This window comes from Morus notabilis, unplaced genomic scaffold (genome assembly GCF_000414095.1).
Source record: "Morus notabilis unplaced genomic scaffold, ASM41409v2 Scaffold28, whole genome shotgun sequence".
Taxonomy (NCBI): domain Eukaryota; kingdom Viridiplantae; phylum Streptophyta; class Magnoliopsida; order Rosales; family Moraceae; genus Morus; species Morus notabilis.
Window position 1 is genome coordinate 337202 of NW_010361930.1, and position 14167 is coordinate 351368.

General features: G+C 45.1%; 2 protein-coding genes across 2 annotated transcripts in view; one reads left to right on the plus strand and one right to left on the minus strand.

The window, feature by feature from the left end:
* LOC21394774 (FAD-linked sulfhydryl oxidase ERV1) overlaps nucleotides 1-12270 on the plus strand; it is a 16653-nt gene extending 4383 nt beyond the window's left edge. Inside the window, exons 5-6 of the mRNA XM_024167387.1 lie at nucleotides 11613-11690; nucleotides 11915-12270. Of these exons, the coding sequence (XP_024023155.1) occupies nucleotides 11613-11690; nucleotides 11915-12035 (199 nt within the window). The 3' untranslated portion in view covers nucleotides 12036-12270. The remainder of the gene's footprint in view (nucleotides 1-11612; nucleotides 11691-11914) is intronic.
* Nucleotides 12271-12384: 114 nt separating this feature from the next.
* Nucleotides 12385-13403, minus strand: LOC21394775 (histone deacetylase 6). The gene is made up of 4 exons (XM_010100786.2): nucleotides 13316-13403; nucleotides 13066-13211; nucleotides 12823-12948; nucleotides 12385-12703 (listed from the first exon to the last, which is right to left on the minus strand). The coding sequence occupies exons 1-4, from the start codon at nucleotides 13349-13351 to the stop codon at nucleotides 12574-12576; spliced, it is 438 nt and encodes a 145-aa protein (XP_010099088.1). The 5' UTR covers nucleotides 13352-13403; the 3' UTR covers nucleotides 12385-12573.
* Nucleotides 13404-14167: the final 764 nt, after the last annotated feature.

Genomic DNA, 14167 nt, shown 5'->3' on the forward strand with positions numbered 1-14167 from the left:
CCGACTGGCCCCCCTCGCCCGCCGCCGCTGCTCTTCTTCGACTGCACCCCCCCCCACTCTTCTGTTAACGTTCATTTAATATATATTAATAATAATATTTATTTAATATATTATTACATGTTTTTAAAAATTAAATCACTAAACGCAGTTTCAGTTTTTTTTAAAACTGAAATCAATCTCTGAATAAAACTACCAAACGCAATTTCAGAAATGATTCCAAAATGAAAATAAAAACGTTTTTGTTTTCATTTTCATACAAAAAATAAAAACGTTTTGGAACCAATTCCAAACGCACCCACTGTTTTTTGTTTTCGTTTTCGTTTTTAAAACATTTGCTAACAAACACGGTTTGCAAACCGTTTTCATTTTCGTGTCTCAAAAGACGTGCAGAAACGTTTTCAAAAACAATCTGAAACCAATTCTAAACGCACCATATTTTGCACTTGACAAGCCATTATTGTGCTAGTACTTTTTTAGAAGTCATATCTTTTTGGCTTTAATTGTAAGTTTTTCTAGAGAGCCAAAGTTGTTCTAATAGATCCTCCTATTAGAAGAATGAAAGAGAAATGAAGAAGAATAAGAAACTATCTTTCATTACTCAAGAAGAGGTACAACCGAGAAAACATATATCGAGAGGCCTTGGATTTGGTTCACACAATCCTTACCTCACAAGACAGCTGGCATAACAGAAAAACAAAAAACATGAATATTCGAAATACATAAAATATGACAATATGCTAAAATTCTAATACTCCTCCTCAAGATGGAGAATACAGATTGTGAATTCTCATCTTGCTCAAGAGAAGATGAAATTGAGAAGAATGTATGGCCTTGGTAAAAGGATCTGCCAGTTGATTGTGTGTCGCTACATGCATTGTTTTAATGATCCCATCTTGTGTCTTTTCTCGCACGAGATGACAGTCAATCTCGATATGTTTGGTGCGCTCATGATAGATGGGGTTGGCTGCTATATGAAGAGCGGCCTGATTGTCACAATAAAGTAACGCCGGACCATGATGGTGAACACGCAGTTCACGAAGAAGACCGAGGAGCCAGACAATCTCACACGTGGTGTTGGAAATGGAGCGATATTCAGCTTCTGCCGAAGAACGAGAGACAACTTGCTGCTTCTTTGATCGCCAAGAAATGAGTGAAGATCCAAGGAAAATACAAAAACCAGTGAGAGAGCGACGTATATCAGGGCAAGTCCCCTAATCAGAATCCGCAAAGGCTTAAGTTGAAGTGTAGAATTAGAAGGAAAGAAAAGACCTGTCCTGGAGCTCTCTTGATATATTGTAAGATGCGGAGTGCTGCTTGGAGATGTGTGTTGGGCTCCGAGTACCTGCAACACGAATTCACACACAACAACACAAGAACACCACAGATAGACTACTGAAGGATCCTCAACCAAAGGATCCAATTCATTAATCGTCCCTGGAACAACCACGAGCTCAGCTCGGCTAAGAATACAAAAATGGTAAAAACAATATTCTCTCAACGTGTCTCTCTCTCTCACCGATTCCCCCTTAAGAACCCCTCAATCCGTTGTAACCTCCCTACTCTCTAGGCACTATTCCCTAGCCTAGCCTAACTGCCTATAATCCAGCTCAGAAACTACCTCACACACTCACATCCCTTCCGGTAAAAACAATATTCTCTCAACGTGTCTCTCTCTCTCACCGATTCCCCCTTAAGAACCCCTCAATCCGTTGTAACCTCCCTACTCTCTAGGCACTATTCCCTAGCCTAGCCTAACTGCCTATAATCCAGCTCAGCAACTACCTCACGCACTCACATCCCTTCCCCAACCGAAGACGTTGCGAGCTCCTCTAGAATACATCCGTTCATATTTATTCTTCCTAGGCTCGGGTGTAACATTACTCCCCTCCTCAAAAGAGACCTTGTCCTCAAGGTCGAAGGTAGGGAAACGGAATTACAGCTCTGCGACAGCCTCCCAGGTAGCGTCCTCGATGTACCGTCCCTGCCACTTAACCAGCACTTCCTTCACCGATTGCCCCCCATGCTTCCTCAGCCGCCCCTGCAGCAAACTCTCTAGAAACAGAGGTTCAGGGATGTCTGCTGCAGTGTCCACAACCACTGGTTCCTGCGAAACCGCACGCCCCCCGACCACCTTTTTAAGCATTGACACATGAAAAACCGGATGCACCCTGGACCCCTCTGGTAGCCGAAGTCTATAGGTCACTGGGCCTACCTTGCCGATTACCTCAAAAGGGCCATGATACTTTGGGGCTAACTTGTTGCTGGTGCGCCGGGCCACGGTACCCTGCCGATAGGGTTGTAGTTTCAGCCACGTGAGCTCCCCAATCTGAAACTCCCGTTCCACCCGTCGTTGATCCGCATAGCACTTCATGCGTTCCTGCGCCTGCTCCAAATTGTAGCGTAGTTGTTTTAGCTGCTCATCTCGTTCTGAAAGTTGCATATCCACCGAACCCACTGCGGTTCTGCCCCCTGTGTAGCGGGCCAAAGTAGGGGGAGCCCGACCATAGAGTGCCTGGAATGGTGTCATGCGAGTAGCACCGTGGAAATTGGTGTTGTACCAATATTCCGCCCAGCACAGCCACCTACTCCAATGCCTAGGTTGGCCACTGGTGAAGCATCTCAGATATGCCTCCAAACAACGGTTAAGCACCTCGGTCTGACCATCCGTTTGGGGGTGATATGCCGAGCTCATGCGTAGGGTGGTCCGTTGGAGACATAATAGCTCTCTCCAAAAATGGCTAGTGAAGATCTTATCCCGATCACTCACTATACTCCTGGGCATGCCATGAAGGCGCACCACTTCCCGGCAAAACACCTTTGCCACCAACTTCGCAATGAACGGCCGCTTAAGTGCAATGAAATGTGCGAATTTGGTTAAGCGATCCACCACCACGAAGATGACCTCATGCCCATTGGATTTAGGCAGCGCCTCGATAAAATCCATCGAGATGTCCTCCCACACTGCCTCGGGAATGGGCAGCGGCTGTAGTAACCCGGCCGGACTCGTTGACTCCACCTTGTGTTGTTGACAAACCCCACACTCGGCAACAAACCGTTGCACATCCTTTGCGATACCCGGTCAATACATGTTAGCGCTAATTCTCTTGTACGTCCTTAGAGTACCGGCGTGTCCCCCAGTTGGAGTTGAGTGAAATTCCTCCAATAACTGTTGCTTGAGCTGGGATCCCGCTGGAATTACAATCCGGCCCCGATGCAGCAACACACCACTCTCCACTGTGTAATGGCTGCCTTGTGCCTCCCCGCGGCCCAACTCCTCCTTGAGGGAGCAAAGCTTGGCATCTGTGGCTATCTCTTGCTCTACGACCGCCGTGTCTAGAAATTAGGGTCCCGAGATAGCCAAGAGCTCCCCTCCTAGCGCCCATCCACCCCGTCGAGACAACGCATCCGCCACGACGTTCTCTCTTCCGGCACGGTAGTGAATGTCAAACTCAAACCCCATCAACTTTACCAACCACTTTTGTTGCGCCGGAGTACTAATCCGCTGTTCCAAAAGGAAACGGAGAGACTTTTGATCCGTGCGTACCACAAATTTCCTGCCAAGGAGGTAAGCTCTCCATTTCTGGATGGCTAGAACCAGGGCCATAAGTTCCCTCTCGTAAACCGACTTCGCCATTATTCTAGGCGACAACCCCTTGCTAAAATAAGCCACCGGTCGCCCTTGCTGCAGTAGGACTGCCCCTATTCCAGCCCCTGATGCATCCGTCTCCACCTTAAAAGTGTCATTGAAGTCGGGTAGAGCAAGGACTGGGGTCTCTGTCATCCTCCGTTTGAGTTCCTGGAATGCCCGCTGTGCCTCCTCCGACCAAGTGAACTCTCCCTTCTTTAACAACTCCGTCAAGGGCCGTGCTATGGCACCGTAATCCTTCACAAAACGACGGTAGTATCCCGTCAAATCAAGGAACCCTCGCACCCCTTTTACTGTGGTTGGAGTAGGCCATTCCACCATGGCCTGAATTTTTCCCGGATCTGCTGCCACCCCTTTCTGGGAAATGCGATGTCCCAAGTATTCCACCGACTCTTGGAAAAACAGACTTTTTTTCAGGTTGAGCACAAAACTCCCTTCCTTCAGCAGCCCCAAAACGGTGCGTAGATGGCCAAAATGCTCCTGTGGGCTGTGGCTGTAAATTAATATGTCATCCAGAAAAACTAGAACAAATTTCTGAAGTAGGGGTTTGAACAACTCGGTCATCATTGCTTGAAAGGTAGCCGGAGCGTTCGTGAGCCCAAAAGGCATAACCAAGAATTCATAGTGCCCCTCATGCGTCCGAAATGTCGTTTTCTCGATATCTTCCCGCCTCATGCGTATTTGGTGGTAACCACTCTTTAAATTGAGCTTGGAAAAGCAAGATGCTCCGTGAAGCTCGTCTAACAATTCTTCGATTATAAGAATTGGAAATTTGTCCGGCACTGTCAACTTGTTCAATTCCCGATAGTTCACACAAAACCGCCAACTTCCGTCCTTCTTGCGGACCAATAGCACCGGACTCGAATATGGGCTTTGCCTGGGTCGAATAATCCCTGCCACTGTCATGTCGGCTATTAAGCGCTCTATCTCATTCTTCTATGCGTGGGGATAACGATATGGCCTGATATTTGGGGGTTTTGCCCCCGGGTGTAGTAGGATGGCATGATCCCCCGTTCTCGATGGTGGTAATTCCAATTTTCCAGAAAACACCGTCCCATATTCCTTTTCCAACTACTCCACAAAAGGCTTCGTTGCCTTGCCATTCCCGGCAGTGGGAGAAGGAGCACTTTGCCACTGTATCATATAACACTCTTCGCCCTTCCTAGCCATTTTGGCCACGGCGGCCCCCAGACTCGCGGGATAACGCCGACACCCCAATCAGTCGATGTACCTTCCCTTCCAGTTCAAACTCTAACCACATCTGTCTACAGTTCGCTTTAAAGGTGCCCAGCTGTCTGAGCCAACCCGCTACTAAGACTACATTCACTCCCGGAATTTCAAAAGGGTATAAGTCCAGTTCAAACTCCAACTCAGACACTTCCACACACACTCCACGGCACATGCTCCCAATTGTCATGCAGTAACCATCACCTACCTTTACTGCGTATTCCGGAATCGGGAGCACCGTCAATTTTAATTCCCTAACCCTGTTCCAACTGATAAAAGAAGAATTTGCCCCACTGTCGATTAGAATGGTTACCTTTTTTCCATGTATGTGGCCGTACAACTTCAAGGTGTCGCCTCCATTGATTCCTGCTAAGGCCTGCAACCTAAGGTCCGGTTGGAAGAGCAGCAACCCTTCTTCCTCCTCAGAGTCGGTTCCGCCACGGCCTTCCTCCGGCGGTGTCGCCTTCTTCTCAGACTCGTCCTCCTCCTCGGGCGCCGTTTCGAGCATCCTGAGCGTACTGGTCTTGCACCGGTGGCCGCCCACCCACGGCTCTCCGCACCGGAAACACTCCCGATTATCCTTCCGCCGTTGACGTTCCAGTTGTGCCGGACTTGGGCCACCGCCGCCCTCTCTCGGTCCCGGTCCAGCAACTCTGTAGGTCTGCTCATATGAGGGACGCGGGTTGCTAACCAGGGCTGTTCCCCACTTGTTAGTTGCCAAATGACCTGTCGTTTGGTGATGTGGGCTGGGTTGGAACACGTGGTTTACTCTTCCACGTGTTCCCTGGGCCTTCATTTTGTGCTCCAGCTGCAGGCCCAGTTGGATTGCCTCGTGTACACTCCTAGGCTGCGACATCCGGACATCGTCCTGCAGATCTTGACTCAGCCCATTCAAGAAAATTCCTAAGGTAGTCCCTCGATCCATTCCTTGGATACGGGCTGACAATTCCTGAAATTGTTCCCCATATTCCGCCAACGAGCCCAGCTGTCTCACGCCCACCAATTGCTCCTGAACGGATCTGAATTCTTTAGGCCCAAAACGCTGCCCGAAGGAGAGTTTTAGCTCCTCCCAGTCCATGCCTGGTTCCTCCTCCATGACCCACTCGTAATACTCCCATGCTCTACCTATGAGGTAATCTGCCACCATATGGACCCTAGCATCGGGTCGGATCATATGGACCCGGAAGTAACGCTCCACCCGTCTCTCCCATACCGGCCACCCCTCTCCATCAAAAGATGGTAAATCCACCCGAGGTGGGCTGCCCCCTAATCGCCGGCGCTGGGGAACAAAGTTGGGAGGTTCACCACCAGCCCAAGGCGGCACTTCCTCTCCTGTCTTGCGACGGTCTCCCCCGAGCTCCCAGCGCTCCGGACCGCGCCTCCTCTCCTGATGGTAACGGCCTCCCGTCCAAGCGGCTGGTTGCTCTCTGTCTAGTGTCGCCCCCTGAGGTCGCAGCCCATCCGTTCGCACCGTGTACTGTGGTCGCCTGGCCGGGGGAAAATCTGCAGAAGTCAGATCCCATGGTTCACTTTGCCCTGCGACGGCGTTTGCCTCCTCTGCTCCGGTGGCGGAAGCGGTGGCCGCCTCCTTCCCTCGTTCCTTCGTCGCGGAGTCCGGCTTCTCGCGACTGAAGCTCTCGAAGCCCTCATTGACGAGGTTAGTCACCAATTGAGGTAAGCCCTTGAGGCACTCCTCCAGTCGGTCGAACCCCGTCAACTTCTCCGTTAGTTCATCCAACTTCTTTTCCAATTTCTCCACCCGATCGCCCTGAGTAACCCCCTTCGTCATTCTCTTCTCACCTAGACCGTGGATGCGCTCTGATACCAAACTGTTGGGCTCCGAGTACCTGCAACACGAATTCACACACAACAACACAAGAACACCACAGATAGACTACTGAAGGATCCTCAACCAAAGGATCCAATTCATTAATCGTCCCTGGAACAACCACGAGCTCAGCTCGGCCAAGAATACAAAAATGGTAAAAACAATATTCTCTCAACGTGTCTCTCTCTCTCTCCGATTCCCCCTTAAGAACCCCTCAATCCGTTGTAACCTCCCTACTCTCTACCTCCTCCCTAGCCACTATCCCCTAGCCTAGCCTACCTGCCTATAATCCAGCTCAGCAACTACCTCACGCACTCACATCCCTTCCCCAACCGAAGACGTTGCGAGCTCCTCTAGAATACATCCGTTCATATTTATTCTTCCTAGGCTCGGGTGTAACAATGTGGAGTTCGCGGAGCAGCTAAGAATTAACTGAGGCGATTAACCGAATAACTGAGATCAAGCCTGGTAATGGTGAGATAAATCAACTTGCCAATCAGCCGTCTGTAACTGGTAGGGTCAGTGAGCATTTCGCCATCCGAAGCGGATAATTTGAGGTTCGGTTCCATAGGAACAGAAGCCGGTTTACACCCCAAATACCATGGATCAGAGAGCAATTCCAGTGCATATTTCCGTTGGCAGATAGATATTCCAGTACTGGAACGAGCAACTTCAAGACCCAAAAACTATCGTAGAGCACCCAAATCTTTCATCTTAAATCGTTTGCTCAATGTTAACTTAAGAGCATCCACTAATTCTTGATCATTGCTAGCAATGATAATATCATTGACATATACCAAGAGTACCAAAAAGGAATGCCCACAAGCTTTGATGAATGAAGAATGGTCACAGGCGGATTGAGTAAAACCTTTCGAAATCAAAACAGTAGAAAACTTATGAAACCATTGTCGAGATGCTTGTCGCAGCCCATATAAAGACTTATGAAGCCTACAAACAGCATTGGAAGGTAAGGTCTCCCCCTTGCGACGAGCGTAACTAGGAGGCAAAGCCATATAGATCTCTTCAGTAAGGTCACCATGAAGAAATGCATTGGTGACATCAAGTTAGGTAAGAGACCAACCCGAAACAGCAGCTAACGAAAGCAAAACTTTAACAGTAACAATTTTGGCAACAGGGGAAAAGGTGTCAAGGAAGTCAATACCTTCTTGTTGCGTAAACCCTTTGGCCACAAGACGGGCTTTATAACGATCCACAGTACCATCTGCATGAAATTTAGACCCATTTACATCCCACGGAATGCTTACCAGGAGGTAGCGAGACAATGGACCATGTCCCATTTCTTCCAAAGCCTGCAGCTCCATATTCATGGCATCACGCCACAACGGATTCTTAATGGCGTGGGAAAATGACTTAGGTTCCGTGTGTGAGGAAATAGTCAAGATAAAGTGACGGAATGGTGAAGAAAGCTTGTGATAGCTAAGAAAGGAAGAGAGAGGATATGGAGTTGAGGTGGAGGAGGAGACTGCCGAAGCAGGGGAATCATGAGTGGCGAGATAACAATGGTAATCTGACAAATAAGAGGGTGGTTTTATAATGCGACGAGGACAGGATGAAGTGATAGAATGATCAAGGGCAGGAGTTGATATAGGGCCATAGGGAGCAGAAGTAGGCACGAATGGAGCACTAGGATACTCGGATGGAGTAGAGATAGGAGTGGGAAGGACACGATGACTAAAGAAGTCATGAAGGACAGATGGTGGTTGAGAGTTGACGAAAGGAAAGATGGTTTCATGAAACTGCACATTCCGGGATATGTAGATTTTATTGCTTTCCAAATCAAGAAGTTTGTATCATTTGTATCCGAAGGGATAGCCAAGGAACACAGAGCTTCAAGCCCGAGGAGTGAATTTAGTGCGATGACGAGGAAGAGTTGAACCATAACAAAGACAACCGAATGTACGTAAATGAGCATAAGAAGGCTTTTTGTGATTTAAAAGTTCAAAAGGTGTCTTGTTGGACAACAAGGGTGAGGGAGTGCGATTAATTAAATAGACCGTTGTCATAACACAATCACCCCAATAACAAAGTGGGACATAAGAATGAAAAAAAAGGGCGCGTGCCACATTAAGGATATGTTGATGTTTGCGTTCAACAACGGAATTTTGTTCCGGTGTGTCAACACAAGAATGATAAGGAAGGATGCCTTTAGAGCGGAAAAAATCAGTGAAAGCTAACTCAGGGGCATTATCAGAATGGATAGATTTTATAGGAGCGCCATATTGAGTTTGAATAAGGGTGTAAAAATTTGGAAAAATGGGCACATCAGATTTTGCATGCAAAAGGTAAACCCAAGTAGCTCTAGTGTAATCATCAACAATAGTGAGGAAATATTGATGCCCAAAGGTAGTTGCAACATGAAAAAAGCCCCAAATATCAATACGTATCAAATCAAAGGGCTTATCAGACATATGGTTATGCGAAATAAACGGAAGTCGTTTTTGTTTAGCCATGTGATAGATGCGACAATGAGGTGAAAAATTTGAAAGAGAACCATGAATTTGTAATTCATTATGAAGCATTTGAAGTTTTACAGGAGATGAATGTCCTAGGCGAAAATGCCATACATCATGCTTTGACAATACAGAACAAGAAAACATGGAATTACAAATTGGAGCTCCTAGTTCTAAAAAGTAAAGATTGTTGTGTCTGCTACCCCTCCCAATTGTCAAGCCCCGAGTAAGGTCCTGAATGATACAAGAAGCGGAAGAAAACTTAACACGACAGGAATGGCTGAGGGTAAGAGCACTCACACTGAGAAGATTAAAAGAGAACAGGGGAACAAATAAGACATTGTGCAGAATCAAGGAATCAGATAAAGGAACAGTACCAATTCGAGTAATATCAACAGTTTGACTATTAGGAAGGGTGATTGTAGTGTGGTGAATTATTTTTGAGTGAGAAAAGAGAGAGAGAGAGCAACATACATGGTGTGTGGCACTAGAATCAATAACCCAAGTTTGGGGCGGAACAGATGGATGCGAAAGAGAAAGAACAGTGGAGAGATTACCATTGACATGGGACACAGAAGGATCCATAGCCGATTGAGATCCAGATGTGGAGGCACCACGAAGCTGAAGTTGCGAGCTGAGGTAGGCAATGAGTTGCTGAACCTGATCAGTGGAGAGCTGGTCAGACGGAGGAGAGAAAGTTGTTGCTGTAGCAGCGGTAGAAGCAGAGGTAGTGAGGCGAGAAGTCTCACATCATTGAATGGAGCTTTGGTGGGCTTGGGCCTTGGGCTTGGGCCTTAGGCTTGGGCTTGTAACCAGGTGGGAAACCATGAAGTTTGTAGCACTGATCCACAGAATGGCCCGTTAGTCCACAATGAAAGTAGATCGGACGGTCACGTTTGGGCTGAGACTGAGAAGATGAAACCGCCGCAACAGGAACATTTGGAGTCGGAAGAAGGGGTGGTTGTGATGAAGGGACGCTGAAGGCCAAAGAATCCCTTGGAGCAGTGGGAATGGAACTGATGGTGCCTTGTCGTTCCTCCTAAACGACCAGATTGAACACCTTTGCAACAGAGGGCAAAGGATCCAGCATTAGGATCTGGCCTCTTGTCCCAGAATATGAGTCATTGAGACCCATGAGAAATTGCATCACATGCTCTTGTTGTTGATAATCCATCCATGCCTTCATACCTCCACATTGACAAATGGGAACGGGTTGAAAATTCTTAAGTTCATCCCAAAGAATTTTCAGCCGAGTGAAATAAGTGTTGAGATCCGGAGAGGCCTGTGAGAGATCATGAAGCTGTTGTTTGATCTGAAAAATGCGTGGAGCATTACTCTGACGAAATCGTTCGTGGAGATCGGCCCAAACTGCGTGAGCGCTGTCAAGGTAAAGGAGACTGTCAGCAATCTATTTGGAGACGGCATTAAGCAACCAAGAGGTCACCATACTGTTGCACTGAGACCAAATACCAGCGGTGGGATCAACAAAGGCGGGCTGCTGAAGAGAACCATGAACAAATCCGAGCTTATTTTTGGCATTGAGTGCCATAAGCATGGCACGGCTCCAGGTATTGTAGTTCGGACCAGTGAGTATATGAGAGACGAGAGTTAATCCTGGGTGATCGCCACTGTGAAGAAGAAAAGGGCTATTGATGTTATCCATGGCGGCTGGATTTGGAATGGATTGGGTAGTAGGAGAAGAAGTAGGGGTGAGAGGCTAAAATCGATTTGTGTTATTATTGTTATTCTGGCCACCACGAGCCATGGGTCAGAAGGAAGGAGAAGAAATGAGTCAGAAGAGAGAAGAAGAAAGAGCAGATGATTAAATCTCTGATACCATATTAGAAGAATGAAAGAGAAATGAAGAAGAATAAGAAACTATCTTTCATTACTCAAGAAGAGGTACAACCGAGAAAACATATATAGAGAGGCCTTGGATTTGGTTCACACAATCCTTACCTCACAAGACAGCTGGCATAACAGAAAAACAAAAAAAAGGAATATTTGAAATACATAAAATATGACAATATGCTAAAATTCTAATACATCCAAACACTTCTGCTTAAGCAGCTTTTGACTAGGAAGCCATGTCCAACAAGCCCTTTATATTGTCACTCTAGTAAGTCCTATGCTATCGATTTTGGGGGCGTAACAAAATTATTCTTCGCAATGATACCTGAGTGCCATAACTGGCGTTCATTAGTTAGTTTGTCATTGCAAAAGATAATTGCCGAGACAGCATCTACAGAACATGAATGCAAATTGGATTACACTTTCTTTTTTCTTTATAGTTACATGAGTATCAAATCATCCCTGTGCATTTAGAAAACTATTTATCTTTGATCTCATTATGTGATATGCTGCTGCATTAAATTTGAAAATGAAGATATTCTCCTAAAGCCCCTTCTTTCTAATTTTATTTGGTATTTGTATCTGTCAGAGAAAACCCTGTACAAGTTGGATCCCAAGCTGAGTTCTCCCAGTGGCTCTGTTATGTGCATAATCTCGTTAACCGAAGGTATTCTTCGTTCTTTGACCATATCGACTCAATTCGTTCAATACCTTATGCAGTGGTGGATATAAAAAGTGTGTTAAGTTGCTAAAATAGAATTTAGATCACCAGTCATTCCAATTTGCCTAGTATTTTGTCACTCGGGCAAACCAGATATCTTATAGAATTCTGTCCCCCTAGACAAACTACTTTAGTTTTTCTTGTTGCTAATGCGAGAATGCCTGCTGCAGCATTGGAAAACCGGTGTTTCCCTGTGAGCGGGTTGAGGCGAGGTGGGGCAAGGCGGAATGCGAGAACCGTGAGTGCGATGTGCTAGGAGAAACATTAGTCTTCCCTGGTGCTACAAATTAACATTATCATACTTATTCTAACCCTGTGATGGGTTTCTATAATGTTGTAATAGCCGTTTATATCGGTGATCGTACTAATCATTTTATAAATCTCATGGTGGAGGGGCATCCAAGTTAACTTTGTATGATCCATCTGTATAATTTTCTGGATAGCCAAGCTGTTTTAGTACTCGCTTTGTTGACGGAAGCAGCTTAAGACTTGTGATGATTGAAATACAATGTTTATATTTTACTCTTGCAACTGACTTAATGTTGGCAATTCCACTCGAACATAGCCAAAGTACACAACATGTATAAAATAGAAAACAGTGTTCTTAAAACATTTAGTACTGAATTTTCAGACCCCAAGAAAGTACAACACATTTCCCGTGAAAACTAGAGAGATATTAGATAGACACAAAACAAAACATGTTACTAAATGCTAAACATCATGTATAGATATTCCTTGAACCTCGGAACATTTGTCATGGTGGCATTAATGTCCGACCGCAGGATTGGTCCGGTTCAACGGTTTCCGTTCTACTTTGACCGGCCCTGGGTTAGACTGCCCTGGAAGGTGGGGCCTCGCCAAATTTGAGTAGGTAAGCCGTTTCATAGACAGGACGGAGTTGCCGGATCACTTGAGCATCTAAATAGGCGTCGCAGGAGAAGCACCAAACTGATAAATCACTGTTTTCCAAACCCCACAAGGAAAGATAACAAGACAAATAAATTCAAACCTTCCACACAGAGAGAGAGAGAGAGAGAGAGAGAGAGAATTCTAAAGAAATGGGTAATTAGATGGTTACCTGTAGCTAAGTGCCAAAGAATGACTTGTATTGTGATAATGGTTGAGCATGTGCTTGTTAACAAAACGGCTACACAGAACCTCTTTGCAGCATAAACAGAGCCAATTCTCATCTGGGTGCTCACAACTTTAAAAAAATAAATAAATAAATTTGTGATTGCTAAAAGAAGAGATGGTTCATAAGCGTCGTAAATAACTAAATATCAAAGTTGTAAGGAAAAGTTAAAAATTAAGAACTGCTTACATGTGGCAAGGAGTATCTGGTGTGGGAATGTGAGTGAGATCAAACGACAGGGAAGACAAGTGATCGCAGGAGGTACGAGCCTCTACCCAACCTGATTCACCTCCATATATCAATTCTTCTTCTCCTTCTTCTGTGGGGGGATTTTCCTGATGAATATGATTGAGAAAAGCTTATTAGAGATTAAGAAAAAACAACATGTTTGTGTATATATGTATATGTAGGTATAAAGAGGTGATTTTGGGTGTGTTACCCGAGGGGCAGAGGATGAGCCGGCACGGTTGGCCATGGAGAGAGATTAACAAAGGATTTTGGAGAGAGGCTCTAGTGTGTATCTCAGAATTGGGAAGCGGTGGAGAAATAACGACAAAGAATCGCCGTTTATGTATTCGTCAAAGGCCTGGGTCAGCATTCAGAATCGATGTGGTTTTATGCATCACAAATCACTGTTCTACCTGTCGAAATTTTAGGATTTTCGGCACAATTGTCTCTCCAAACATGTGATTGTTTAGCAAATTGCCCTTAAATTTTTAAGTTTGATAGTCAACTCAGTGTATTTATGAAATTGTTGTAATGTGTTTTTGCTTAAATTTTTATTATATTTAAAGAATTGAAAGGTGAGGAGCTGAAAATTTTGTGTTACATTTGAGTTGAGATTTTAAAATTTTTCGTTAAATGTATGTTCTCAACACTAAAAAATTTACGTTTAGTATGGGGTAATATTTTGATGATAATGGAAATCTTCTCATATTTTCACGTTTGGTATAAAAATTGTAATTTTTACATTCTCGAGAAAGTACATCTCATAGGATTAGTTTTACATCAGATAGAAAAAAAAGTAATGCAGCGACATCTCTTTTTATTTGAATATGTTGAAAACAAACGGATAAAATTTATGGGTGCGTTTGGAATTGGTTCCAAAACGTTTTTGTTTTCTGTACGAAAATGAAAACGTTTTTATTTTCATTTTTGAATTAGTTCTGAAAATGCGTTTGGTAGTTTTATTTAGAGATTGATTTTAGTTTTAAAAAAAAAAATTGACACTGCGTTTAGTGATTTCATTTTTAAAAACATGTAATAGTATTTAATATATTAAATAAATAAT

Bases quoted from the DNA above. Each gene is read 5' to 3' on its own strand.
- LOC21394775 (XM_010100786.2), bottom strand. From the start codon at position 13,351: ATGGCCAACCGTGCCGGCTCATCCTCTGCCCCTCGG. The intron at 12,949-13,065 runs GTAAGCAGTTCT...ATTTTTTTAAAG, and splicing joins CCAGATACTCCTTGCCACAT to TTGTGAGCACCCAGATGAGA. The intron at 12,704-12,822 runs GTAACCATCTAA...TTTGGAAAACAG, and splicing joins TCTTTGGCACTTAGCTACAG to TGATTTATCAGTTTGGTGCT.